Genomic DNA, 26274 nt, shown 5'->3' on the forward strand with positions numbered 1-26274 from the left:
CAGATGCTTGAGAAATCTGGTTTATTAGGAACAATATGATCCCGCTAGCTTATCGTAAACAACAGAAACACAATTCACTTTTTTTCTTTTTTAAGTGCTACAGGTTTGTGATTATAGACATAAAACAGTACAGCAACCATGGCGCCTACATTCATATATGCACAGAAAATATAAAACTTACAGTATATTGCTGTTGAGCCGTTCCTGCTCATAAATCACCTTGTGGTTCTCTCTCTCTCTCTCTGTCTCTTCCTCTCTCTCTCTCACTTAGAGACACACACACACACACACACACACACACACACACACACACACACACACACACACACACACACACACACACACACAAACACACCACTAGAAATATATCACACACTGTGAGCTGCTGCAATGATAAAATGGGGTGGTTTATAGTGACAACTGAGACAAGGTTTAAGTCTGGCAGGTCAACATTTTACAGATAAGCACTGAGTTATTATCGGAGACAACGCTGACAAAAGTTAAGCTGATATAGTACAGTAACAAGACAAACCCTCCACAGAGAGAAACCCTCACTTATTAGACTCAGTGAAGTGAAGCGACGTGTATTTTTTTTTCTTTCCTTAAGTTATTTTTTGTTTTGTTTTTTTGCTTTTTAAATTAAAGATTAATACAAGTTAACTTTGGTTTCCAGCTCTCTAGAACTATACTGTAAATCTGTGGCAGTTTAAGCTGTAAGTAAAAGTAAAATCAACAGTATAGCAGCCTTAAGCCAATGTTAATACGACACAATAATTCAGTTAAAAAGAAAAAATTGTTATAATAGCAGCCAGGAAAAAAAATGTACAGTGTGATTCCATAGAATAGAAAAAGTGAAAACAATAAATCTTTCATCAAAGTACTGTTAAAAAAATCTGTGACCTGGTACCTCTCAATAAATAGAAAAAAGATGAAACTCCTTTGATATTATTTGTTTTGTTATTTGCTACCCTATTCTGTTATAAATATGGTTACACATATTTGTTGTGTGAAGGCAGGCATATCTTCCAGACATGTGACAAAGAAGTTGATGATTTTTAATGACCAGAATGAAAGAAAAAACTAAATTTCCCAAAAATATAAACCAAAAACATTTCGGAGGGAGTGAGACCTTCCAAATTTTCTATCAGGCTGTAACATCAGACAAACATCAATAAAACAAAATCAATGACTGAATGCATTTGCGGACCTGCGAGAAGGAGCATCTCGGGTTCCTGCACACGGGACGCACTGGCTTCAGTCCCAAACCGAAACCCTGCTGCCGAGGGGTGTGTCCACACGGTCATCTGTAGCCAGGCGAGTTTTGTTTCTCAGTCCACGTCAACAAGCGCCTTTTGTCAGAGTGGATTCGAGCAGCACCGAGTCGCTGCGTGGCCTCAGCAGCTGGAGGACACATGTTGACCAGCTCTGAAAACCTGGGTGAGCCCAAACAATCAGCCCACAAACGGACCGAGTAAGAAAGCTGGTAGAAACAGTGGTAGAAAATCGAAAAGACTGGGCAGCCTCGAAGAGTCGCTTGGTGCTAATACGTGAACAGTGATGGTGCTTTTAAAAAAAAGATGAGTGATTTTTTTTTGAGCAGAGGAATGCTCTTGTTCACATCGCTTTGCTTGAGAAATGCACATTTCAAATCCCATCCGTTTATGTGGCAGGTTGCCTCCCTCCGTGAGACGCTTTCTATTACTTTTACCTCCATCTTTTGTGCTGTGCTCAACATTTTTCTCAATATATTCATCAACATATGATATTTTCTGCAACGGCGGGCTTTTTCTGCATGTTTTTCACTCCTTAAAATATTCTCCATTCTCCTCCTTTTTTTCTGTGATTTAAAACCCACACAATTTGGGGATTTTGACGCGCTGCGAAAATGAAAACCAACACAGAGATCGCAATCGAGCGAAGCTCAGTCTTCCCCTGGCCCTTGAGAGGCCAGTGAGAGTATAATGGTGGAGTGTGTTCAGAGTTCACTGGAGCTGTCTGAGGAGTGAAAGAGACTCAAGCCGCGCTGGTTGTAGCAAGCCGTTTCCATTATACATTCTGAGCAGCTGTTCTGTGGAGGAAGTCCTTTGAAGGACGGCTGCAGGGAGGGTGGAGGGGGGTAACCGGAGTCCATAGTTCAAACGGGGTTCTTCTCCCTAACAAGCAGGGGCGGGTCCTGTGGCCGCTTCCTCTACAGTGTGGGGCATCATTGTCCATGCACACCCCCATCGCCAAGGCCTCCTGACAGAGGTCCCGCATGAGCTCTGACACATGCAACGTCTACACTAACACTCAACATTCATGCTATAACTAGTACAGAAGCAGGCAGAACCAAAAAAAAAATTAAAAATATATAGATGCATGCCAGTGATGCCACCTCCTTTTCTCCTCAGTCGTTACTCGGCTTAGTGCGATTACATCTAAGCTGCCTCTTTTAAAGACGTCCTTTTACTCTGTATGGGCTGTGCATCTGGTTGCTTCAATTGTTTTGATTTGTGTCTGTTTTGACATGGAGGGGCGAGGGAGAGGGAGTCTTCTGAGAGAGGGCTTTGAAGAGAGCATAGTTCGGAAGAGTCTGAAGGTTGTCTCTGAGGGGTCAGGGGCATCTATAAAAAGGAGTGGAGAAAAAGAAGAGGCACAAGGAGCGAGAGGAGGAGGAGGAACAAAGTCAAGCTGGTAGAGCAGGGGCTCGTTCACTTCTGTGTAAGGTATGCTCCGATGGTGAGGCTGGCGGCCCCGATTGCAGCCAGACCGAAGACCGCCTTAATGGAGGGCCAGGAGCAGTTGAAGAGGGAGTCCCTCTGTCTGTCATACAGATCCACAAAGGCCTCCTGGAAGGGAGACAGGAAGAGAAAGACAGACGGTTAATTGGGCTGGCAAAGAATGTGTGTGTTTATCTACGAGTGCGTTCTTGCATCATTTGGGTTTTTTGATGGGTGGAGTCGGTCGACGAGGAAACCAAAACACCATAAAAGATAGAGACCTTCTTGTGTACAGTCTATGATGGAGACCGAGCACAATCATGTCGGAGTGGAAAACGGTCCATAGCTCTCTTTTTACTTTCTTTCACTAGCAAGCAACAGAAAATACGTAAAAGCTGCTGAGGGCGGGACGCGCTACTACCAACAGAGTAAAGAAAAATAAATGAATTAAAGCCAGCTGACTTGGTAAGCTAACTTCATTAATTTAGTTATCAACTGCTCCCCTGGTAGACAAAGGGTGCTATAATAATCCTTGGACTTGCTGGAATCTATAGGCTCATGTTCTTATCTAGATACAGGCATTTCGTCAGCGTTTCAGTCCTCGCTTGCATATTGTGGAGCCGATTGTAAAGTGTGATGTGTTGCACTCCGTCTCTAGAAGGCTGGCAACCCATTGGTTCTTGTCCCTAGTGAAATCTGAGCAAATAAAAAAAATATATTTGGATGACGTAATACCTCTAGAGGTAAGTCATTTGGGCGAACAAACCCTTTAAGATGTAAATCCCTTGGCCACCGCCAAATATGGAAGGGAAAAGTGTTATGACACCCATGCTGCAAGCAGAGCCATCTATGTTCATTTGCTCACAAACACCACATCGCACAACCTCAGACCCAGAAACGCACACTGAACAAACATGGGATTCACCAAAAAGAACCCCGTTTTTTGAGAGGGTACGGGGTGGGGGTTCAGTGTGCGGCCGAGCGCTTGCAGCAATCCCACATGAATATATTCATGTTACGCAGAGGGAGCTCTGCTTTCTGCTGCTAACTGGAGTTTTAAAAGAGGCATGTTACAATTTCAGTATGTGTGAGTGTATGTATGGTCCATGGAGCAAATACCACGGCTGTGGTATCTCCGACGAGGAAATACAGACATCTGCTCATGAGCAGTGACAGCAGGAACAGCTGGACAGGAAGTCGTGGCGCTAAGATCCTCACACACACACACACAGACGCACGCACAAGCACACACACACACATGGGTTATCTTGAACCCAACAAGAAAAGAGTATGTTTCAGAGAGGATCTATCAACTCCTGAGTATCAACTCTTTTGTTATGACTCTAACCACATTAGTAGCAGCGTTGTGAGGCCGTAAGGTTTAAGTCCCTTTGATGCCTCTGTTTTCAGTTGAAACTTGACCTATCTGTGAACAATGGTGAATTGTTAAGTTTAATTCACTACAGCATTACTGTGTCAGTTCCCATGGGAATCCATCATCATTATGTTTCAATCTATCTCAAGTTAACTCAATTTACTTACGGTAATCGTGTTTTGTGTCATTCTAACTGGAATGCACACGTTTTATTCGACCTTGATCCAGAAGCAAAATCGGGTCACAAAAGACTTTTTCAATATCACATTTTTATATACAGCTTTCCTTTTTTTTTTTAATCAAACACAAGCCTATAAAACACACAAGACACCCATTCTGAAGTGCTGTGGGGGGACAAAAGTATTTCCTGTTTCCTTCCCCTCCCTTCACGTCCTGTGGCATTCCTGAGGCTGGAGGCCAGTCCTGACACAGGGGAGGAAGGATCAGCAGTTTCTTCCCACTTGCGGCCCTCTGGTGTCAAAACACACTGCACTCTTAAATCAGCCACCAATATCCTTAACCACATGGCATTTCCTTTGTTGCAGCACAGCGGTTTTTTTAATTATCCGGAGCTAAAAACAAGACTTAGAGCATAGAGCCATGCTAGGAGCCCTCTGTTGCTAAATGCTAATGTCATCATGCTAGGGAGAGGGCGGGGGGACGACGACGACGACGAGAAATACGCGCCTCCCGCGAACAGCTGTGTGTCGGGTGGGCGTGACTTAAGACCATTGAGTGACAGTCACGTTCAATGCGTGAGACTTGAGAGCCCCGATACCTCCGTCTCTCTGCTCCTCTCTGCCGGCAGTCCCACAGTTGCGGACACAGTCGCGCGACTGTCTGTTCGCGGTAAACAGGATGTCTATGCAGCGAATAGGTTTACAGATGCGCTCCTCAGCGCCATCTATCGTCGGGGAGTTTAAAAAGGAACGAACGCGCCCCGGACTTCTTTTTTATTGGCGTGAGATATTGGTTGTGTGGCGTGTGAGCGTGTGAAAACATGAAAAAGCGTGTGTCACACGGCGAAAGCGTGAGAGTTGGTGGCTCCGCTTTCTGGTGAAGAGAGTTATTCTCAAGACTGCAAGCGGAGTAGAAGAATGAACTGTTAAGAGTTTTTTTAAATAGAGGAGAAGATGGCGGAAAGACGAGGAGCTAAAAGAGAAATATTCTCCAGACGCTGAGTGACAGAGAGTTAATGAAGCGCTACATACGAGATCGTGCAGGGATAATGTTGTTGTCGATCTCATTAAAGATGCAACAGTCTTCGCTGGTTTAGATTTACATGCAGCTATAAAGACTGGCGAGCAATCACAGAAAATGCTGAAAGCTCAGCCATTTGCCCCTTTTTAACATCAAACTTTTTAATATCAAACCGATTAATTAACATTAACATTCTATGATTAGGACTATCGATTCCTCTGTTGATTCTTTGCCCATGAACACTAAGGCGCTGCTCACATGTTGCGCCCTCAAATCCTTTGTTGTTGACCAGAGCTTTTAGAATGCTGCATGTCATATGTGAGGAACAACCAATTAAAGTTGTAAGATTATTTTTTTTTTACATTTTTCAATAAATATCAATCTATGGTAAATGTATGAAGGAAAACCATTCGCCACCCAAGGACACATTGAGCAGTGAACCCACTGTGAGGGATATATAGTGCCCCCTCCCCCAAGCTCCTTGGATTAAAAGGATGAAGGCGGCACGGCTGGCGTTTTCCATGTCTTTTCATGCAACATGTGAACTGCCCCTAAGTGCTCCGTCTTTTTATTTTTGTGAATTAACCAATCACACCTCTTTAAAACAATGTGTGATACCTAGCAGAGGGGTCACCACATCTCATTAAGCTAAAAGTTTCATGTTGCTTCCATGCCCGGCGCCGCGAGCCACTTTCCTTTTCTGAGCCGAACTCGAGCCGTTCGCTTATTAAAAACTATTTTTGGTTCGTTATGAAACCATGGCGGGACAAAATAGACTTTGGCGGGCTGCCACAGTCGAAGTAATTAATGGGAAACGCTTGATGTGGTAGTGGGCCAACTGACATCCCTGTAGAGCCATGACACTAGCATAGCTGGAAATGGAGAGCAAAATGTCAGGTGGCTTTATTCTAGAGAAGTGTGAACAAGCACCATCTTTTAGCAATGCTACCTTCCCTTCCTCCCTTCTTCCCTCCCACATTTCCAGGATTCAGGTATTAAATAGAGAACAAGCACTTCAGTCAGACCTCCAGCTGAGGGAAATGTGTTAGCTGGCAACAACACTGCCTCCGTCTGTTCCCCCAACCCACTCCAGGAACATAACAGTTTGCTGAAGCATCAACATAAACCCGGTGGCTCCAGCAGCATGTACATGTGACTGACCGCTAGCTATAGACCCAACAAAATGGAAAACCCATGATGCGTGTCCTCAATATGTCCCAGATGGACGGCATTAGGTTTAAGTCTGAAACAGCAGTGGGCCAATTACAGTAAGAGGTTCATAAGAGCGGTGATGGATGTTTAAAAGAATCCCACAAGGACATTGGCGGTGATAACTCCAGACTGACCCAGGGGAGAACTGGGGGAGGGAGGGAGAGAGGAATTGTGTCAGGTGGATATCATGAGACTGAGGCATGCTCTTGGAACTTTTTCACCCACACGTTAGCAAGCACTGCTGCCACAACCATGTGAGTCGGGTGAAAAACAAACCTTGGGACCTTCTGTTCCCTTCCTTTCCTCTCCCTCGTTCTTGTTTTGTATCGCCTGTCATTGTGAAACATGGGAGCCTTTTAAAGACACAAAAAGTAAAAGCAGCTGGCAAAGTGAAACAGAAGGTTTTCAGGGACAGGAAAGGACAAACATCTGCATTCATTACACCCACAAAAGAATATAATCCTCAATAACTCAACTTGCTGCCCTGCAGCAAACCATCTGCCCCTGACAGCAGGTATGCATCTGGGAAATAAAGTCCAAGCTACAGTTCTCCACAGTATTCATTTTTTTTTTGGGATCAATAGCTTTATGAAAGGTCACCCAGAAAGCCAAGTATCCAATGGGAAAATACCAGGTTTACCCACTCCCTTCATTTTTGCTGCACACAATGAATCCCTCGGAGAGACATACAGAGGAAAGGAGTCAGACTTGAGAGGATCCGATACTCAGCTATGGAGTGGCAAACTTGCTGCCAGAGTGTCATGGTTACCCTGGCTGGAAGCTTCACACATGATTTGCTTTTCCCACCAGCGGGAGAGCGTACGTCTCGACCTCTGATTTGTTTTTCACATGATTTAGACCTTTGGGTTTTTCTCGTGAACACAAAGAGCTTTTACCCTGACGTCTTCCTCGGATGGCCCTACGCTATCTGAAGAGTAACAGGAAATGCCAAACATTTGTCAGTTCCTTTGGGTATCCCCTCGCTTTCGGGAATGATCCCCCTCCGACTTGAGTGGAGGATAATGAGTCATCTTGTGTGCTTGGCTAACTCCGTTAAAAAAACACACACAAAAAACAGGGCATTGCCAAAATAGTAGAATGATGAGGCGGTCGTCTCTCTGTTTTGGAACGTTTCTGTGGGTAATTACAGGCGGACTTAGACTGAGAGAAAGGGATGTGGGTTAAAGTTCAAGTTGTAATTAAAGTGCCTGTTGTGCCTTTGCTGCTATATTCACCTCTAAACCGAGCACCTCCCTACGCTCTGTTTATTTCCTCAGCATTCACATTGTAACAGACTTATAATATTGCATACGCTGCAGCTGCTGCCGCCCCTCTTTGATTTTCTAATGAGCTTCTTGCAGATTTCTTTGCCCCTAATTAAAGTCAAACAAAACTCCTATTTCAAGATCCAAGGAAGAGTAATGGGAGATAGAAAGAAATGCAAGGAAGGCATTAATGTCCTTTGTAATTGATCTGTTTTGATTCAAATATACACTAATATCCCTTTCATGTTGATGTATTAATATTTTATGTATGGATGAGTATCCGGATGCAAAAAAAAAAAGCAAAGCAAAGAAAAACTCTGGGCACACAATAGGTGTCAGGACAGCAACCTCTCGTCTGGCAGCGAGGTCAGGTTCGATCAAATCTCTGGAGTGTCATCCATCGACTAGTCCGGCAAAAAGAGATGACAGAGGAGGTTTTTTTTTTTTTTGCCATACTCATTACCCAGTAAATCCCCCTGTGTCAGCACCGCCAAACAGCTTGGAGCTGAGGACGCTGAGCCCTTCACTGCACTGTGACAATACTGCAATGCTTGGAAACAACAACCTGGCAGCTAAGTGATGACAAAATGCACAAATCTGGGAAATATGCCCGATCAGCAGACAAACTTTTATGGATCGGACTAAAATTAAACAATAATGCTTGTTTAAATGTATGTAGCTTGGTTAGTGAGCTTTCGAGCCACTGGAAGGCGGTTTTATTACCTTTCGGACAACAGCCAACCTCACTGGTTCCTCTTGTTTCCAGTCTTTATGTTAAAATATGCTCAACGCCTGCTGGCTGTCGACTCATATTTAGTCATTTCTAGCTTACAGATAGACGAGAGAGCGCTATTGAACTTCGCCAGAAAGAAAATGGCATACTAGCATTTTTTCCTTTTCCATATTTTTTAAAAGACAGAATATTTCCTGGTTGCAGAATTTCAGGTTTTTTCTTTTTAAAATACAATATCTTTTGGTTTTGGATTGTCGTTCGGATAAAATAGGTAATTTCATGATGTCCACTTGAGCTTTGGGATCATCCTGTAATGGGCACTATCTAATATGTTCTGTCATTGACCGGAAAAAAAAGAGTCTTTCAAGAAAATAAGATAATCTGCTAATTTTAGATTATAATAAAATTGAAAGCAGCCCTAATTGAATGTATGGTAAATCATTTCATGATGTATTTTTTTAGTTTGCACAGAGAGCTAACGAACAGCTCAGACATTGAACCACCTCTGTAACCATCGCAGAAGAGATCGTGATCATTCTAAACCAAAAATAAATACATTTTTAAATACAATTTATTCAGTCTGTAATTCTGTAGATACAATATTGCTATTGTGGATTCATTACTGTTTTTAGTATAGTTTTTTTAATATTATTTGTATTTTACTATGTGTCCCTTGTGTGCACTTTATCTGTCTGCTGCTGTAATCTCACTGCAGGACTAATAAGGGAATATATTATTTGATCTTATCTTAAATCCATCTTTACAGGTAAAACCAAGCAGTACAATTGTAGTACTGATGTTATGACATGAAAATGTCAGAGAATTACACTCCACAAAACTTGACATTGACACTCATCCTTTAACAATATTAAGCTTTTTAAATAGTCCCATGAATTCACCCAGTAAATTAACAGCCTTTCAAATGGGCACACAATGGAAATGCAGAGTAATACCAGTCTGTCTGCCAAAAAAAGAGAGCTGGAAGAGAATCCTGACTTGAAAACAAAGGAAATGGAGAAACCTTTTTAATTAGCTTTCGCTTTGAGTGTCATTTGAAGACTCGGGTTGGGTACTTGGCAATGTACTTTCTTTGGACGCAACCGTAAAGGGAGAAGCCGTTCTGACGTTGGATGCTACCCTAAAGGCTCATATATATTCAAATTAATGTCGGCAGCAGCATTTGTGTGTTTACAAAACAGCACGCTCTCTCATGGGAGTGAGCTCGCTCTGGTGGAACATGATATGTGATCTCCAGTAAATCACCCACACTCCTTATGACACCAGCCAGCCAGACAAACAAGGACTGTAACTTTACACACAAGACTTTGGTTTCTTTGGAGATGAATAACGCTTCGGTAAACCTGATTTTCATCCCATTGAAGAGGAGGAGGAGGAGGAGGAGAAACCACTGGAGATAAACCGTCCAATTTGTGCAGCGGCGTCTCATTTTTTCTGGATTGCAAACAAACATTTGCAACATATTTACTTAACCTTGACTGAACAGTGATATAATCCTTACAGGCCCTGTATTGCCGTAGAGACCATTGATTTTTATTGAACCGCTTTGATCCAACATGAAATGAAGGACTGGGTGACCTTGCAGGCTCTGGGAGGTGACGGCGAGTAGATGGATGCAGAGTGCGTTCCACCTCGTGACACCCGCTCTCCTCCTGCACTCCTGGTTTATCTGCACCTCTGCACACCTTACTGAGGCTCAGGGTGTATCATTTACAATCAGTCACTTCCACATGCAGAGCAAAGAGACATCAAAGCAAGTAGAGACAATCCTTTTCTCTCACAGTAAATCAGACTGCCTATGCGGCTCAGTCAGTACGCTTCTTTCATTCTTTAAAACAAGCCAGTCCTCTGATTTTGACCTTGAAACCATTTTTTCTACATTAACAATTTATCCAAAATCCTTCACAGTTGCCAAAACGTGGCACAATGGCCTCCTATAAATAGAGACAATGAAGCTGAAAGGGGAGGTCTGCCTCGTCTGAGGATGTCTGCACAGAGCCCATCCTGCCCCTCAGCGGAGCAGGAAGTGACAATAGTCTAAGTCGAGTAACTTCTGTGCAGCTATAAATACCAGGCCTTATCTGAGCCCCTGGCACAGAGCGGCCCAATCTAATAAAACAACTCACCAATCTAATAAAACAACTCACATCTGCGCTGCTCGGCCCATTTGAAAGGCCACCGATGACGCGCAAGAGCAGAGGAGAGAGTGGAAAGGGTGACGCTGAGTCATGACCCACACTTGTGGAGGCTGGTGTGTTTTGAGTGCATTAAACATGGCTTGAGTGGCTTTCCAGTAAAGGCGGGATGTCTGCCACTTGACTGTCTAATGGCTCCGTGTTTTCTCCAAGGAAGCCTCGCACAGTACATCGGCTGTACCAGTGACGTGTTTTTGGCTCCAGAAATACATGTAGAGCCCAAAAAACGGTGTTGCTTTTTCTGGAGTAATTGTGTGAAGCTCTCGACCTCCATGAGTTGTTTTGTTTAAATTTTGCACTCAAGAATGTACCAAGAGACACTTGGTGAATACAGGTAGTATCTGTGGCATTCAAAACACACTCAGCTGGTAAACACCATTCTTTTTATTCACTGCAGCTTGAGTTAATGATTAAACACAGAGATAAAACTTTCACATTTCAAACAGCTTTCAATTCACATTGGATCTCTGTGTACAGGAACCAGTAAGTCTTATTTTTGGCAAAACAAGGGAGCGTGGGAGCCGCCCTCCCTCATAGCCGAGTGGCTCTGCCTGATTGGTTCAGATAGAAACCTCAGATAGAGACCGTGGGAACCAGGTGGCCCTTTTGCTTCTCCTGTGACCAACTGAGCCCATGGGAGAGGCTCATTTCCTGTGACGGGGGGCGGCATGCTGCTTCAAGCCCTAAAAGTCACGTCCACTGACCCCTTAAGACCTCGAGACCACACAACCACAGTCCCAAATGCAGCGGAGCCCAAAATAGACTGAATGATCGGAGCCAGAAACGACTACTGTATATGGTGTAATGAATGGGATGTGTGGGATCACCATCTGCAGCGTGCTCGACGTGCGGCGCACGCGGTGGCTGGTTATTCCGAACATGACCGAGAAGTGAAGTCCTTCGATTTCTCTTGGAAAGCTTTTTCCGTTGTTGTGGTTTTCTTGTGCTGAGCCCTGATGTCACAGCAGGACACCATCCTGGTGTTCAAAAAGGTGCTTTCAGGCAGCAGTGACTGACTGGCTCTTTGTAAAGAACAAAACATGAGCTTGACATGTCACTTAGTGTTAAGTCACTTCCTGTGCCAGATGCTGCGGGGATGACATCACTGTCTGGCTGAAGACTATGGCTTCTCTGTGGTAGAGCCAAGTATGGTTAAATCACAGACTCTGTGCTGGTAACTAGGAAAAGACTAGAGGCGAGCCAAACATGTAGTCATACTAATACTGTGGAGAAAGGGAGGGGGAGCTGCAGTGGAGAGCTACAGTTGGGTAGACACTGTAACTAAGAGATTTGTATTTGTTTTGAACCATTAACTGACTCTTAAATTGTAGCTCCAAGTCTAAGAAAAAGCAAACTGTAACAAATGTGCACATTTTATGTTCTTGAAAAGCCGCAATGTTTTTCCTTTGATGGAATCCCAAGTTGCTCTGTAATTAAGGGATCAGTGCCAAGCAAATCGAGTGTAATATTGTCTAATAGAGAGTGGAACATGTCGGCAAAGGAGAAAGTATCAGAACATCAAAGCCAGACGCCCGGTGCCTCTCACAGTCTCCACTTTCATACAGGAGACGTCTTGTAAAGCTTTCATTTAGCGGGCCCGCTAAATGAAAGCTTGTCAAGTTTTGGCAACAAGATATCGGAGCGGTTTACGTGATTGGAGTACACAGGGCCGGGTTTCAGGTTCAGGTCGTGTTCTCCTTGTACCCATGTAAATGAGAGAGGCCACAGTCTGGGACAGGGCACCCTGTGCGCGGAGCGAAGCACATCGAGGATCTCAGATGTCCGATAATGTCAGAGAAAACAATCATCCGTTTGAGGCGCAGCTCCCGCAGGAACACCTTTGAAGTGAGGAGAAGAGGAGTCGAACCACAATGAATCTTTCTTCAAAGTCAAGGTCAAAGTGAACACTGCCAGTGATGGGGAGTAACTATGTATATTTACTGAAGTCTCGTATTTTAGGAGTATTTGAAAAGGCACTCTGATCCACAAACATGGATTTAACAGCTGTAGTTAATTTTCAGTTGAAAAAAAACAAAGCTTGTAAAAATACAATTCATTTTTACAGATTTTGATGGTTCTCACCCCATAAAAAAGCAGTGTGTCAGTGGGACTCCTTGTTACGTTTTAGACCTCTACAGGTTGTTAACAAGTCAACATATCGGTTCAGATGTTATATTACGAAATCCAACAAGACTCGGTGAGGTTTATTAAAAGAGCATGGTTTACGTAAAAAAGAAGTTTGTTGTGTAATTCAAACTGTTGGGTATAGTAACAACGGTGTCTAATAGAGTTGGTTTTACGTGGGACACGAACAGCAGTGATTGGTTAAAGTCCCCTGCTTGTTTGACCTGTACATTCACCCCGGCCTCCACCCGAACATGACTTTGTCGCTCTTCATCGTACGTCACCTGACTTCCTTTGAGGGTTTGTGGGTTGTACACAAATTACAATGCATTACTTTTCATGTACCAAGACTAACTGAGAAAAGAGACAGCCCCCAAATCTTTTTAGCTGGTTTCATCTAAATAATGTTTGAGGTAAAAAAAAGGTATACAATATTTCACAAAAGAACTTACAGAAAAGTATAATAGTATAGAAAATTAAAAAGAAAAAAAATCTGTTGAGATGCTTTGGAGAATAAAAGTAGATCAAACTTTCTGCACTTTGACCAGCTCCAATAATAGAATGCTACTTATAGATGAATCAGTATTAAAAGTCTAAAAATATCATTTACAATAATATATCAGTTACAGGAAACACAAGAGTACATGTACTTTTTCTACTTTAAGCACATTTTTCAAAATCTCCTACACTTGAAAGCTTACCTTCAAATCTTTTAATCTTCTAATGAGCTTCATCACCGTGTGGGTGTGGATTGGTCCAATTTGACTGACAGGCCTTGATTAAAAATATGACAAAATCCTGATTGGTTCACAGAAATATGTGACTCCACCTTTACTGAATTAAGCCCCACCCACTTCAGATGAACAAGTCTCAGTGAATCTCAGTAAAACAACCCAAACTGTTCTCGTGGGTTGAGAAAAATATGTTCTCAGGGCCTTGAAGTAAGATTTTGAATGCGGGACCTTGTAGATTATTCTCAGTGTTGTCCTTCAATGAAAACATCTGAATGCTTCTTCCACTGCTGTCATATTTACATCAATTAAAAAAACAATGCTCCATGTTGTAAGACAAAGCGAAACTCAATATGGGAAGGAGAGCAGCTTCCCCACAAGGCTGAGGGCTAAAATTGTGCAATGCGTGACAAAACTTCTCTACATGGAGCATGAGGTCATTTTGAACCAGAGAGGGAAGGAGGGGGCGTTATAATTTGTATTGTGCAATTTAACTTCCGGCTGAGACTTCCAAGTATTCATCCACAGTCTAAGTTATGTTTTACTGTCAGCTGCAATCTCAGACTGAACCCTGGCGTGCTCCTGGCTGAGAAAAAACGTTTTCAACCCCCGTTCCCTTTTAAAAAGCTGGGAATTCTGGGGAAGAGTTCATTGACCTCTCTCAGGCAACCAGTTGATTTTCTTCCAGGGGGAGAGGAATGAGTGGAATGCATTGATGTGTGGAAACAAACAACTGCACTGTGTGTGCCCGAGAGGCCAGATATGAGAGGGAAGGAACCTTGAGATATAACCAAGTCGACCACACTGCGCACTCTTGCATTATGTAATGAAATAACATTTAAATCGTTTTCAGTAGTTGATGAAAGCAATTAAAGCCTAATAAAGCAGCTAAGATCCGAGGCGGACATTACTTCTGTTCCTGGTCCTTTATCCTTCCTTTGGTCCGAGTTCAAAGTGACTCATAGAGACCTTGGAGACATCCATGTTGAGCTGCATGCATTCAAAGCGCCCGATTGGTTGAACTATTTTGAGCAGGTTAGTTCACTCGGAGCGCTGTGACCTTCCCTGTCTTGTACGCAGAGATCCCGATGAATGATAGTAAGTTGCCTATTGTGACATTGAATGTCTGGTGTGGAAATGTGTGAGAAGCTAATAAGGCACGCATCAGTGTCATAATAGAGGAGCTTTTCCTTCACTTTTGGCATTTTCTCCCAGAAATAATCCATGAAAAATGTCATTAGTGATATTCAGCGATTTCCTGAGTAGCCTTGATGCCACTGTGCGGTGCATACTGGAATATTTCAATATTCTGCCTAAAACTGAGACTTTAAATCACACAGGGCAGAAAAGAAATGCACACATACTATATATTGAGCTGGGGCTTTTAAACATCTTTCTTAAACATGTATTTTGTGCTATGTAATGCTCATGTGGGTGTTTCACGAAAACATTTCTCTACTTTCTCAGTCAGCGGATGGATCAGCTGAGAATCAGATGATTGTTGAGTCAGATGACTTTAACAGGCAACTTTATCCAAGTTTGCTCTATAAATTTCTACTGAGTGAGCTAATCTACTCCGACTCCTGCATCTCTCCCCTAACAGCATGAACTCCAATTAAATGAAAGCCATTTGCTCTACTGGCTCCATTTTACTTTGGTCTTTCAACCTTTGGGGCCTGATCATACTTTGCCAACCATCCATACTTTTTTTTTTTACAGCAGTTCCCACAGCAGTCTCGACCTGGCTGCAACACATGTGGACCTGGACTGCCTGTTTATAGCTTTATAAGCCTCCTCTGTTGGTTCGCCGTTCCATCTCACCTCCTCTTCAACCCTGTTAGCCTCACCACCTGATCAAAGACACCTTGTGAAGTCCAGCCATTTCACCCGAGAATATTTTTAACCCACTGTCCTCCCTGGAGTGCAGGAATGTGGACTCACATTAATTCAAATCCGGAGACATAGAAGGTCAAGGGGTCTGAGATTGGGTGGTATCAGAAAATGAGTTTGCAAAAGCTAACTGATTATTTGGCGGAGTGAGGTTTTTTTTTTTACATATACATAGTATAGTTGATTAAACTCAAGGAAAAAACTTTTTTTTTTACAGCACTTTCACCACCAAGAGTGACAAAATGTGGAAGATAAACTAAGCAATTTATTGGGCAATTTGCAGAGTTGATTCAACCTCATGTGGTTAGATTTGCCGACATGAGGTCCGTCTAGACATGTCACACACTTAACACTCTATGAAGCAAAATGGCGCCTGACATAACTGAATCCAGGCATCATAAAAAAAAAATTAAATATGTCACAAGATGACTGTATCCTTAACAAATACACAGGCATAAAGCACAACATCATTGTCAAAAGAAAACCCCCAAAAATGCTTAACAAAATACCTAAGAAGAAAAGGAATCACTGTCTGTTGTCCTGTTTTCAATTCTCCCTGTTTTCTTTGAAGTATCTGTCATTATTTGAAGCGTAATGACAGCCCGACAACCAATTAAAGGCAGCACATCTTCAGAGTAGACCCAGTGGAATTGATGTAACATAACGCCATGGCGAAACCGGGTAAGCCTCCACCGGCAAGATATCCCGCTCAGAAGTGGCATGCAGCTGTAGTCCTCTGAAAACAGCAGGGTTCGTCTGTGACGGCAATAAAATGTCTGTTCACTGCAGCGCGACGACAGAATTTGGTAGTAGATCTGGGAGGGCATGGAGAGTTCGGGAAGGCGTCGAGTTTCATGAACGCTGATCACTCGCCGCCCTGAAACGCTCGCTAGCAGCAACGTTCCCTTGGCATAGCTTTTATCTTCCAAACGTCAGGGGCGAATCCTTTTCTCCTCGCCTCGAACCCAAATCAGTCGCCATCAAAAGGTGACTGCCAACACGGGGTGCTGCGTGAGCTTCACCGGGAGGAAAAGCTCTCGGTTGCTCACACCCACGGCGGAAGGTCGTCTGCATTAAAAGTGTTAAAACGTCTCGCCAAGATCTTTTCCATAGAGGCGCATTTTCTTCCGAACGACATGACTTTCAGTACGTCACCTTCATATACTACCTGATGTCTACAGCCACTGGTTCGCCGTGTTAATTGAGCCTTTGATTAGAGAGGCCAGCGCGAACGGAAATGCTCAAATCGATACCGCGTCGTCAAAGTGAGCAATGGCTGACCTCACTCGGCAGTCACTGAAACAGATACGACTTCCTGTGGGCTATTTGCTCTGCTGCCAAATATCACATTGGGGAGGAGGTACGGATAATTATTTACCCCAGACCTCTACGGATGAGACAGAGAAATCTATTCACCATCATCTGGCAGTTTTTTTTTAGGAGGGCATGTACATTTTAGAGAAGAGCCAATAATGGCATGCTGTTTGTTAATGGTCAGTGCTGTGGATAGTTGCAGCAGGAAATCCCAGCGGAGATGGTAGTGGTGTGTGTGTGTGTGTGTGTGTGTGTGTGTGTGTGTGCGCGTGCGTATGTGTGTGTGTGTGTGTGTGGTGAGGCTGAATGGCACCGCTAACAGGAAGCCAGGCACCCTGGGGCCATCTGCTCCCTGCCATGGCTCACATGTCACTGTGACAACACAGCATTATTGATTCACACTACCACATCCGCTTCTGTGTGTACACGCTGATGTGCGACAGTATACATGTGCATGCAAATGTGTGTGAGTGCGCACACAGCCAGTTTATGGACAGCAAATAATTGATTTGCACCAGCACATCCGCTTCTGTGTTCGCTGGCTTGTGAGTGTGTTTATTAACCCGACAAACCTTAAAAGCTCATCCACCCAAATCACAAACAGAACGTATTTTACTCCTGTCGGTATCTGGCCACAGTTTTAAGTTTTCAAGCTGCAACAGTTTTTTTACGTTAACGTTTGATCAAATTACTGTGCAATGTGAAGGCTGTTGTTTATAGTGATGCGTTTCCATCAGCTCTATGCATAATTTTAGCTTCTTTCAGCTCATTGGTTTGGTTGTACGACCCGCGACTTTGTTTTGGTTCCGTCTCACCACAACGTTTTAGCGACAGCAGACAGATGATTGTTTCCCCGAAAGCACCAAATAGCAGAGAAAGTTGGCGATTAGCTGGTGAACATAGCGCAGCATTTCACAGCTAAGGAGACTGATATTTCCCTCAATTGTTGATGGAGAGCAAAACGGAAGCAAAAGAAGGTCAATATTACTACGTGTCTCCTTAGTGTGTTCATAGCTAACAGAAGATCATGTGTCAATATTGAAATGGCAGCTGGTTTCATTTCCATCAAGTGGCCCACACACCTCACTCTTTGCTGCTGAGGTGTAATGGAGGTGAATGAAAAAGTATTTACCATCAGTTGTTTCTTCCCAGTAACAACGTTGCAGGTTCTGGAGATTCCTCTCACCATGGTTTACTTTCTATATTTGGAACGAAAACTGTCAAAATGGGTAAGGGAAGAGTGTGACATCTTGTGTTTGAGATTTGGGTGAACTGACCTTTGAACATCTATTCTAGGTCATGCTGTGCATGCAACAGGCTCCATCTTTGTGAACAAGGAATAACTTAGAAGACACTCCCAGCTGCATTGCAATTATTAATGGCTATTGTTGCACTGGAAATTAATTGAGAAGATCAAATCTCTATTAAAACCCTTTTGGGGGTTTGTCCCAAAAATATCGACAGTAGCTAGACAATGAGAGGAACCGTTTAACCTTGCCCTATATTGATATGCCGCGCAGCTTGTGAGGGTGTGCCCGGTGGCAAAGTCAACGCCGGTCTCAGTAGGCTCCTCATTATCCCGCTCCCGCCATGACAGGAAAGGTGGAAAACTCTTTTATCTGCCTTCTGAAACGGTGCATTGGGACTTTTTTTTCTCTGCATGCAGATCGGCGGGTGAGTTGGTGATGTGAACACGAGGATAGCACAGAGGCGAATGGTGCAGCGATTCACGTGTAACAACATGGCAATTAAAGGACCACACGGGGAGCAGTGATGGTAACGCTTCTATATTTAGAGGCCTCTCACATGTCCCTGCATTTTTCAGGAATCTACAATGTTACCAGACACCGGAAGCCAGGTCTGAGGGTATAAGTGTGTTGTTTATTGCAGGGATTGGGCACGCGTGTTAACGAGCCGGTCTCTGGTTGTGGAGTGAGAGACAGATAGAGGGAGAAAGAGGAGGAGAAAAAAAGAAGGGGAAAAGAAGAGGTAATATCTCGAGCGCAGCAGACAGCCTTTGGGGTTCTACTTGAGGGACATCCATTTACTGTCCGAGTTTATCTGCTCTATATATTATTCATCAGTGTGTGTTCTGACTGGGATAGTGGTGCTTTTAAACAGCTCGGGCACTTGTCCCTCATGAAACCAGAAAACAGTAGGTTGAGGTGATTACTGATTTGAGCAAAACAATAAAAAACGCAAAACACAATTAAATGGCTAAATTCACAAACACCAATCCGTATGGTCGCATGCCCCAGAGGCCAACATGAAGGTAGAATTCACAAGAGACTAAATAAACACACATAAGTAAACCACACACGTCAGTGCGCAAATGGCCTACAGTGGATCCTGAATGAAGCATGCTCAGCTGACTTGATCGGCCAACAACAAAAACCCTCACACACCCTTTACCGGCCACTCAGGAACACCCAGGTCGGCTCCATTATTTATTCACAGTCGCTGCTCCCCAGCAGACATTCCTGCGCGTCTCCTGAGGAGGTCCAGAAATAAGCACACAGGACTGGGTGGAGGGTCTCTCTGGGGAGACATGAGGTCGTGACAGAGCCCTCACAAGCCCCAGATATATATTCCAGGAAGGTAAAAAAAAAAAATAAAAAAAAAATAACTGTATTTCTGGGCTAATCGTGTCGTTAAAGTGATTTCCGTTCACAACAATGGTGCATATTTCTGGCGTGTTCACGGAATGCTCGCCATGTGTGGAATGGTAAAGATGGCGTAAACATATCATAAAAGCAAGGAGCGTCATGTCAAGCTGAAAGAGATCAAACTCAATGTCTGACCTTATGTTTCAGTCAACAGCAACGTCAAATTGTCTTTTTGTGAGTGAATTTTAGCTGTAGCCAGACAGTGTGTCTTCTCGATAACAGCCTTTTCTATAATTAAGACTGACAACGCGTCTGCCGTTTGAGGCTCGACTCTTTTATTGTCAGAAAAATAAAAGAATTGCAGTTCAACTTTTGAATAAATATCTGAATAATTCATTGCACCGTATCTAGCTGCAACAAAACCCTATGTTTGTGATTCTATGTAGTGGTGAAAGGCTTGAGGCTGATAAGGCAACGCGGGCATTGCTGTATGAAAATACATTTGCTTGTTTGGTAAAAAAAATGGCACAAAAAAAAAGGCAAAAATCTATCATTTTGTCATGGAGACATATTGTATGATGTGGCAAACATTTTAGTTGCACACAGAGCAGGCATAGACACAGATAGACACGTTTAAGTTAAGATGGCAGGTAATTTATGTCATTATAGGTACCAAAGAGTCAGCCACTAGTTCCATTCAGGCAGTAGTTCAGATCTCAGAGTAGAAACCGAGCAGAGCAGACCGGACTGAATATTTGGGATAACGGTCATGTTGCTTTGGGTGTCTTAGAGACCGAGATAGCGGAGAGACTGCAGGCGTGTTCCTGAAAGAAAGTATTCACGTTGAACTAATTCAGAGAGTTCCAGCTCAGAGCTGCCTGCGACTTCAGGAAATGTTTCAGAGAGTACAGTTGCCGGGCTGACGGGTGTAAACACAGTGGCAGATGGCGAACTGCCGAGGCCTGCGCAGCAAGAAGGGGTACATTACTGGGGAGGGGGGGACTTGGCTTGCTTCTCACCACACTGAGCCCTTTTGTGTTGTACAGCCTTCACTACAGAGCCGAAAGTCCACATCAAGAGATAACTTTGTCGTCCAAGTCTCAGCCAGACAGTTTTCGCTTCTCCAGCGGTGAATTTATGTTATTTCTTTGTTTTGGATTGCTGGGTGGGAGGGAAGAAAAACAACCCTAAATACTATTTGCATGAGTAATTGTTTATTCCCTTCCGTCTGATTGCTAGAGACAAGAAAGCGCAGTTAGTTCCACACTCTAATTATGTGAGGCCAGACTGATAAACAACTACAAATTAACAGATGGTGGAAAAAAAAGAAAGAAAGAAAAGAAAACCAACGGACTGTGACAGCACAGAGTGAAAAGAGAAGATTTCTGTCTCAGAACGGATGGATCAATCTCGCCTTATAGAGCACATTACATTAGAAAAGGATGTCTCCTCAAACATATCTTTCTTGTTGTTGCAAGAAACGCTCAAAAGCCACGGAATGCGACGCCATGAACACTTCCTGAACATTGCCGTACTGAGTATTGACACACGTTTAACAGATTGAAGTTACATCTTGGAGACACAAATTGGATGTAAGTGAGATCTCATTGGGGTTAGTTTTTTTTTCCTGCTTTGTTGTGAGTGTGCCTCCTTTTAAAGTGAGTTTTTTTGTTTTGTATTCCTCCCCTACTCTGCTGCCATGTCACCTATATAGAGATTAATGACTTCCTCGCTGTCCCAGATCTACTCAGCCTCAACAGGAGGGGGAAAGGGGGCTCAGCCAGATGCCCGCAACACCGTAGCAACATGCAGGTCTACCCGTCGACTAGCAGATTGTGCTCTGGGAACCCCCCCACAGGATGGAACCAACCCAAGCCAACTGACATTGTGTCTCCACACACACACACACACACACACACACACACACACACACACAGAGAGAGAGAGAGAAATGGGCCACCTGGATCGCAGCATTCCTCAGACACCTGATCCTGCTGTTTGAGACTTCAAAAAAAGCTTTCAGGTGATTTATCGCCTTTGTCTTGTCTTCCACAAGTCCACCGCCACGCTAGCTACACAGAGCCGATGTCAGCATGCTAGCGTGCCCTGTATGGTAGACGCTACAGAGCACTGTACGCCAAAACCACCAGGCACAAGAGCAGCTTCCTCCCACTGGCCGTCAGTCTGATGAACAATTGATCAATTAACCAGACATCTCCACCATCTGCACGTCCTGGACCACTGTTTACTGTTTTCTTAATGTCTTCTTTTTTTGTCTTTTCTATTTATCTTTTGTATACGTACGAAGAGCAAAGAAAATACCGGAGGCAAATTCCATGTATGTGAAAATGTACATCTGATTCTGGTTCTGGTATAGTGTAACGTGTCAGCATACTAACGTTTTGCTCAACAGCCGGAAACACAACGTACACCTGATGGGGGATATGGTTAGTTTTGCAGGTGTATAATTTGTAGTAAATCCTCTGTGGGGGTTGAATGTTTTTCCATAATGTCTTGGCAATCAATCCAACAGTTGTTGACCTGTATCAGTTTGGACCAATGACAGTCATCTTTCCACGTCATATCTGCAGCTGCTCTCTGTTAGCCTTCCAACGTTGTGAAACCGTTCCTCTCTTGGAGCTTGTTTTGCCCCAGTCGAAATGTCTGAGGTCAAGCACGCCATTTCAGAAGTGGGACGCCGTCTTCCACTTTGTTCAATCACTCTGTGTTTTCTGAGCGGACCCCGTGAATAAACACAGGTGCACCACGCGTGGGTGAGGCCGCAGCCTGAGAGCAATCGTCCCCTGATGGGTGCAATTTCTGTCACCACAAAAGGATGAATTTATACAGGTGGAGAAAAAAACTGAGCGTTGAGGACAATGGAAGGACGGTGGTTTACGTCCCGAAGTGTGGGAAGTAATCAGTGTGGTAGGAGAGCTATTTCACCCTCAGCTGTTTTTTTTTTTTTACAAATACAATAACTGCTTTGTTATGTCGAAAAGGGCAGATAGTTTTGTTTCACTAAAAGGTGTATTTGTCTCACCACCAGTGATGCCCAGACTCAACAAAGATTAGTGGGCACCCCTGTTTTGGACTCAAATGGTCTCCAAAACAACAGGAAACAGAGGGTTGCTGATAGAACGTTGTTTCCACACCACTCTCACGTGTCAAAATGTCAGCAATAGCTGGATTAGCCCCCACCTTTGTTTTGAGGGTGGGAAAAAAAAAACACAAGACTCACCTCTTACGTACAATAACACAATGGACAGGGTAACTGATTATAAACACAACCTGTCTAAAATTACACGTAACTATGTTTATTCGGTCTTCATTGTTAGGTCAGAGCGGTGTCAACCCAATTTAGAGAAAGAATACACTTGCTGTAATCTGTACCCTGACAGAGCCGAAAGCACCGTCACCTGGCAGATGAAATGAATGGAAAAATGTTGACCTAGATGTAACCTTGACAATGTGTGACCCCAAACTGGATGGAAACAAGGTTGAGCAGATTCAATATGTGAACAATGGGGGGATTTTCTTTTAGCAACTGCAAGTGTTTACACATCCTACAATTTAAAAATAATAATGAAAAAAAAGAAAAGGTTAAAGTGGTCCGTTTTTCATTGTTGATTCCAGCATTTTTGAGTCAATATTTCTGACTTTACCACTCTCAAGGATAAAGGGATATTTCCAGACACAGGGAAACATTACCTCAGTTTCTCTAAAACCCCGGGTACAGCCCTGAGACCACTCAGGGGAAACGTCTGAAAAGAAATCTCAACAACTTGGGGTGCGGATGCATAATTCAGGGGGACATCAGATCCAAATAAAAAAACGGTTAGTTGCCAAAGAAATATCCCATACTCTTCAGCATTTAAAAATATGGCTGCAAACGACATGGGACAACCACCTTTTTGGCACATGCTGAATGACGCAGTGACTTTTCCATCTTTCAGACCCAAGTCAAACAATAAAAAAGGGGAAGCTGGAATCTACAGACACTATGTGGAGCACAGGCAAAGCTCTGCAGTGTCAGTTATTGGACGTTAGGTAGTAACTGAAAGGCACACGCCCCAGGAAATCCCCCACCTGACAGGCATTAAAATGATTATCCTGTATAAATCAACATCACTGTCTGTTAGATTCCTATCTGTCTATGCTGAAGCCCAAAAACATCCCAGGTAAAAACTCACAAGCTCCAGATGTGTTTACACTTTGCATTAAATTGATTTAGAGTCTAGTTTGAGTCAAAGTCATTTGGATATAGTTTCCTCAGCACTAAGAGAAGAAATCCACCAAAATTATCCCAAAGTGGGAACATGCGCTTTCATATAATCCTGAATAATCCTCTGGATTAAAAAGGCAGTACTCTCTGTCTCTCAAGTGGATGCAGAGCAGCAGAGATACAGACATCTCCGCCCAGCTGGAAAACACAGACTATGATGACCTACATTATTGCACAGCGGCCACAGGCTCCAGAGACCTCGAGCAGGCATCTCTGGCAGCCCGGCCTGCGCCAGCTTCAAGGCACGGGTGAAAAAAAAAAAAGAAAAGAAAAAAGAAAGAGACAAAAGAGTTCCAACCTAGATGCACAGAGGACTGTATGTTAAACACAGCGGCTGCAGATTAACACTGCAGCTCCTGGAGGGCCCTCCCTCTGTTGCCTCCCTTTGATATGTGGCACAACCTGCCACCTCCAGGGGCAAGGCACACGCAAGGGGAATGCTAAATGGCTCTTCCCTTTGAGATGAAATGTTCAATATGAATCATTGATGACGCCACCTTCTATTCGGATACCTTCTGGCTAAGATAACCAAGCTGCACAAATGTTATGCTCTCATTAAGAGCACCTCTGCTAATTAAGGGCTAATTCGTGGTGTTGGTTTAAAAGATGCCGAGGAGGAGGAGGCTCTTGTGCTCCGCGCCGGATACGGGCCAGGAGAATTGTAGCTAAAATGTTTATGATATAGCAGATATTTGTTCATTCTTCATTAAAATCAACTCTTTTCATTTCTCTGTAGGCTACTGTGTGCAGATGCCTCTCCACGATGTGTGTGTAAGTGTCGTGCGGTACAAATGGCCCCGATATCGCTGAGCCCTGTCCAGCCATGCCCAGAGGCCTCAACGCATTAATTCAATAGTCTTCCGTTTGCTGACATGCGTCTGGCCTCCTCCCTCCAACCTGCCGCAGCCACGACTTTGACGCGCCACACTGGAGCACTCTGCAGTATAGAGATTTGCATGGGAGTTAAATGTTGATGAAGTTGCCACAAAGTTTCATCTACTGCCACACACTGTGTACAAAGTTGCCCCTGGAACACACTGGGCATCCCCACTCCTCTTGCCCCATCTGCGTGGCTGCCACTGGCTCTCCTGTCGGCAGGGCGGGATTTATGTAGAGCGTCAGGAGGTGTGACAGAGCACGCGGTCTGATTGGTCCGATAAATCTAACAGCCACTATGAACGTCCAATCAGAGCGGCAGCACCATAAACCAGGCCGGCCCCGTCTACAGACGTTGGGGACACATCTAGAGAAATTTAGATATATGTATTTTGTTTTACTAATGATAGGCGTCATAGTGGGTTATATCAGGTCCTATCAGAATGCACGTGTTGGTCTCAATTAAACCTTTATACAGTCGGAGCGTGTGTTGATTGAAACGTCATAAGGAGGACTTGTGCGCCCCCGTGGCACAGCACAACTGCAAAGCGCTCAACTACACGGAATCAGACCTACCCATCCCCCGTTATCTTGTATCCAGTTGTTCAGAGGTCCATTTAAATACTCCGTCATCCACTCCGCGATGTTGTCCACCTGCGAGGTCATCTCCTGCTTGGCGGCGCATTCCGCGCACACCGTGCCCCCGAACTCGAAGAACGCGATAATCCGGCCCCAGTTCACGCCGTCCCGGAACAGTTCGTCTATCACCTCGGCGAACCTCCTCTGCGCCGTGGTGGAGGTGAGGTACAGCTGCCGCGACATCTCCGTGAAGTCCGGCTGGTACAGTCTCTCGAGTTCGTCCCCAGCCTCGCGCAGGACCCTGTGGATGGCGGCGGCTGGGTCGGACTGGGGGAGCCGTTTGCAAAGCTGGGGGACGCTCTCGCAGTCTGGTCCGGGGTCGGTTTCACGGCACCGGCGGACCAGAGTCGGCGGCGGGACAACTATTAAGCCGTTATCGGCGGCATCTTCATCCCGGACGTCGTCAAATCCGAACACGTAGCCCCGTTTGGAGAGTTTGTGACAGATGTACTTTTCCACAATGTTGCGATTACACTCGTTCGCCATACCGGCTTAATTTGGGCACTTTGTACAGACGGAGGGGTACGTCTTAAATCAAACGCATTGTGATCGAATGTGTGCACTGTACAACGCGCAGGCTTAATGCAGAATTCGGCTGCTTTCTAATACGAGTAATCCTGCACATGGAGCGAATTGCTTCGCGAGTTAATCAAAACCCCTTAATCAAAACTGCGCAGGAAAAAAACGTTTCAAAAGTTTAGAAAAAAGATAGGAGTCTGTGTCAGCAGCAGTCTTCATTTCCCGAATCTTTAGGAGGGACGTTGGCGACCTTCTCTTTGCATTGAAATCCAATATGCGGAAGAGGTTGGAGTAGTGCTGATGTATTCCTGTGCACATCACCCAGACGTGGATGTGTTGCGAATCCCCCCCAGAAACATGAATGAGAGCCAAAGTTGGACGCGCCCGAAGTGGCTTCAAACGCCGCCAACTATTTTAGCAGCGTTTACGCACGACCAGGCGCGGGACTGCGAGCCAGACAAGGTCGGACTGACTCCTCTTTCACGATTGCTCCTCATATCCTCCTCCTCGGCAGAAGCAGCTCCCTGCCCACCGTCAGTGCTGCTGGTGAGGTATTCCTGACGTCAGCCGCGCAAAGTAATTCCTATGGCTGC

The 26274-nt window shown here is 44.3% G+C and overlaps 1 protein-coding gene across 1 annotated transcript; it reads right to left on the reverse strand.

Annotated features, from left to right (window-relative positions):
• bcl2b (BCL2 apoptosis regulator b) lies at nucleotides 1-26179 on the reverse strand. The gene is made up of 2 exons (XM_068601728.1): nucleotides 25100-26179; nucleotides 1-2828 (listed from the first exon to the last, which is right to left on the reverse strand). Exons 1-2 carry the CDS (start codon nucleotides 25646-25648, stop codon nucleotides 2691-2693), a joined length of 687 nt encoding a protein of 228 aa, XP_068457829.1. The 5' UTR covers nucleotides 25649-26179; the 3' UTR covers nucleotides 1-2690.
• Between the last annotated feature and the right edge of the window lie 95 nt (nucleotides 26180-26274).

The sequence above is a fragment of the Clinocottus analis genome, unplaced genomic scaffold (assembly GCF_023055335.1).
Source record: "Clinocottus analis isolate CAN_PGR_092001 unplaced genomic scaffold, fCliAna1.0.p SCAF_11, whole genome shotgun sequence".
Lineage (NCBI taxonomy): Eukaryota > Metazoa > Chordata > Actinopteri > Perciformes > Cottidae > Clinocottus > Clinocottus analis.

Coding starts and splice junctions, on each gene's coding strand:
- bcl2b (XM_068601728.1), bottom strand. CDS start 25,648: ATGGCGAACGAGTGTAATCGCAACATTGTGGAAAAGTACATCTGTCAC. Junction 2,829..25,099: donor TACAAGATAACGGGGGATGG/GTAGGTCTGATT, acceptor TCTCCCTTCCAG/GAGGCCTTTGTGGATCTGTA.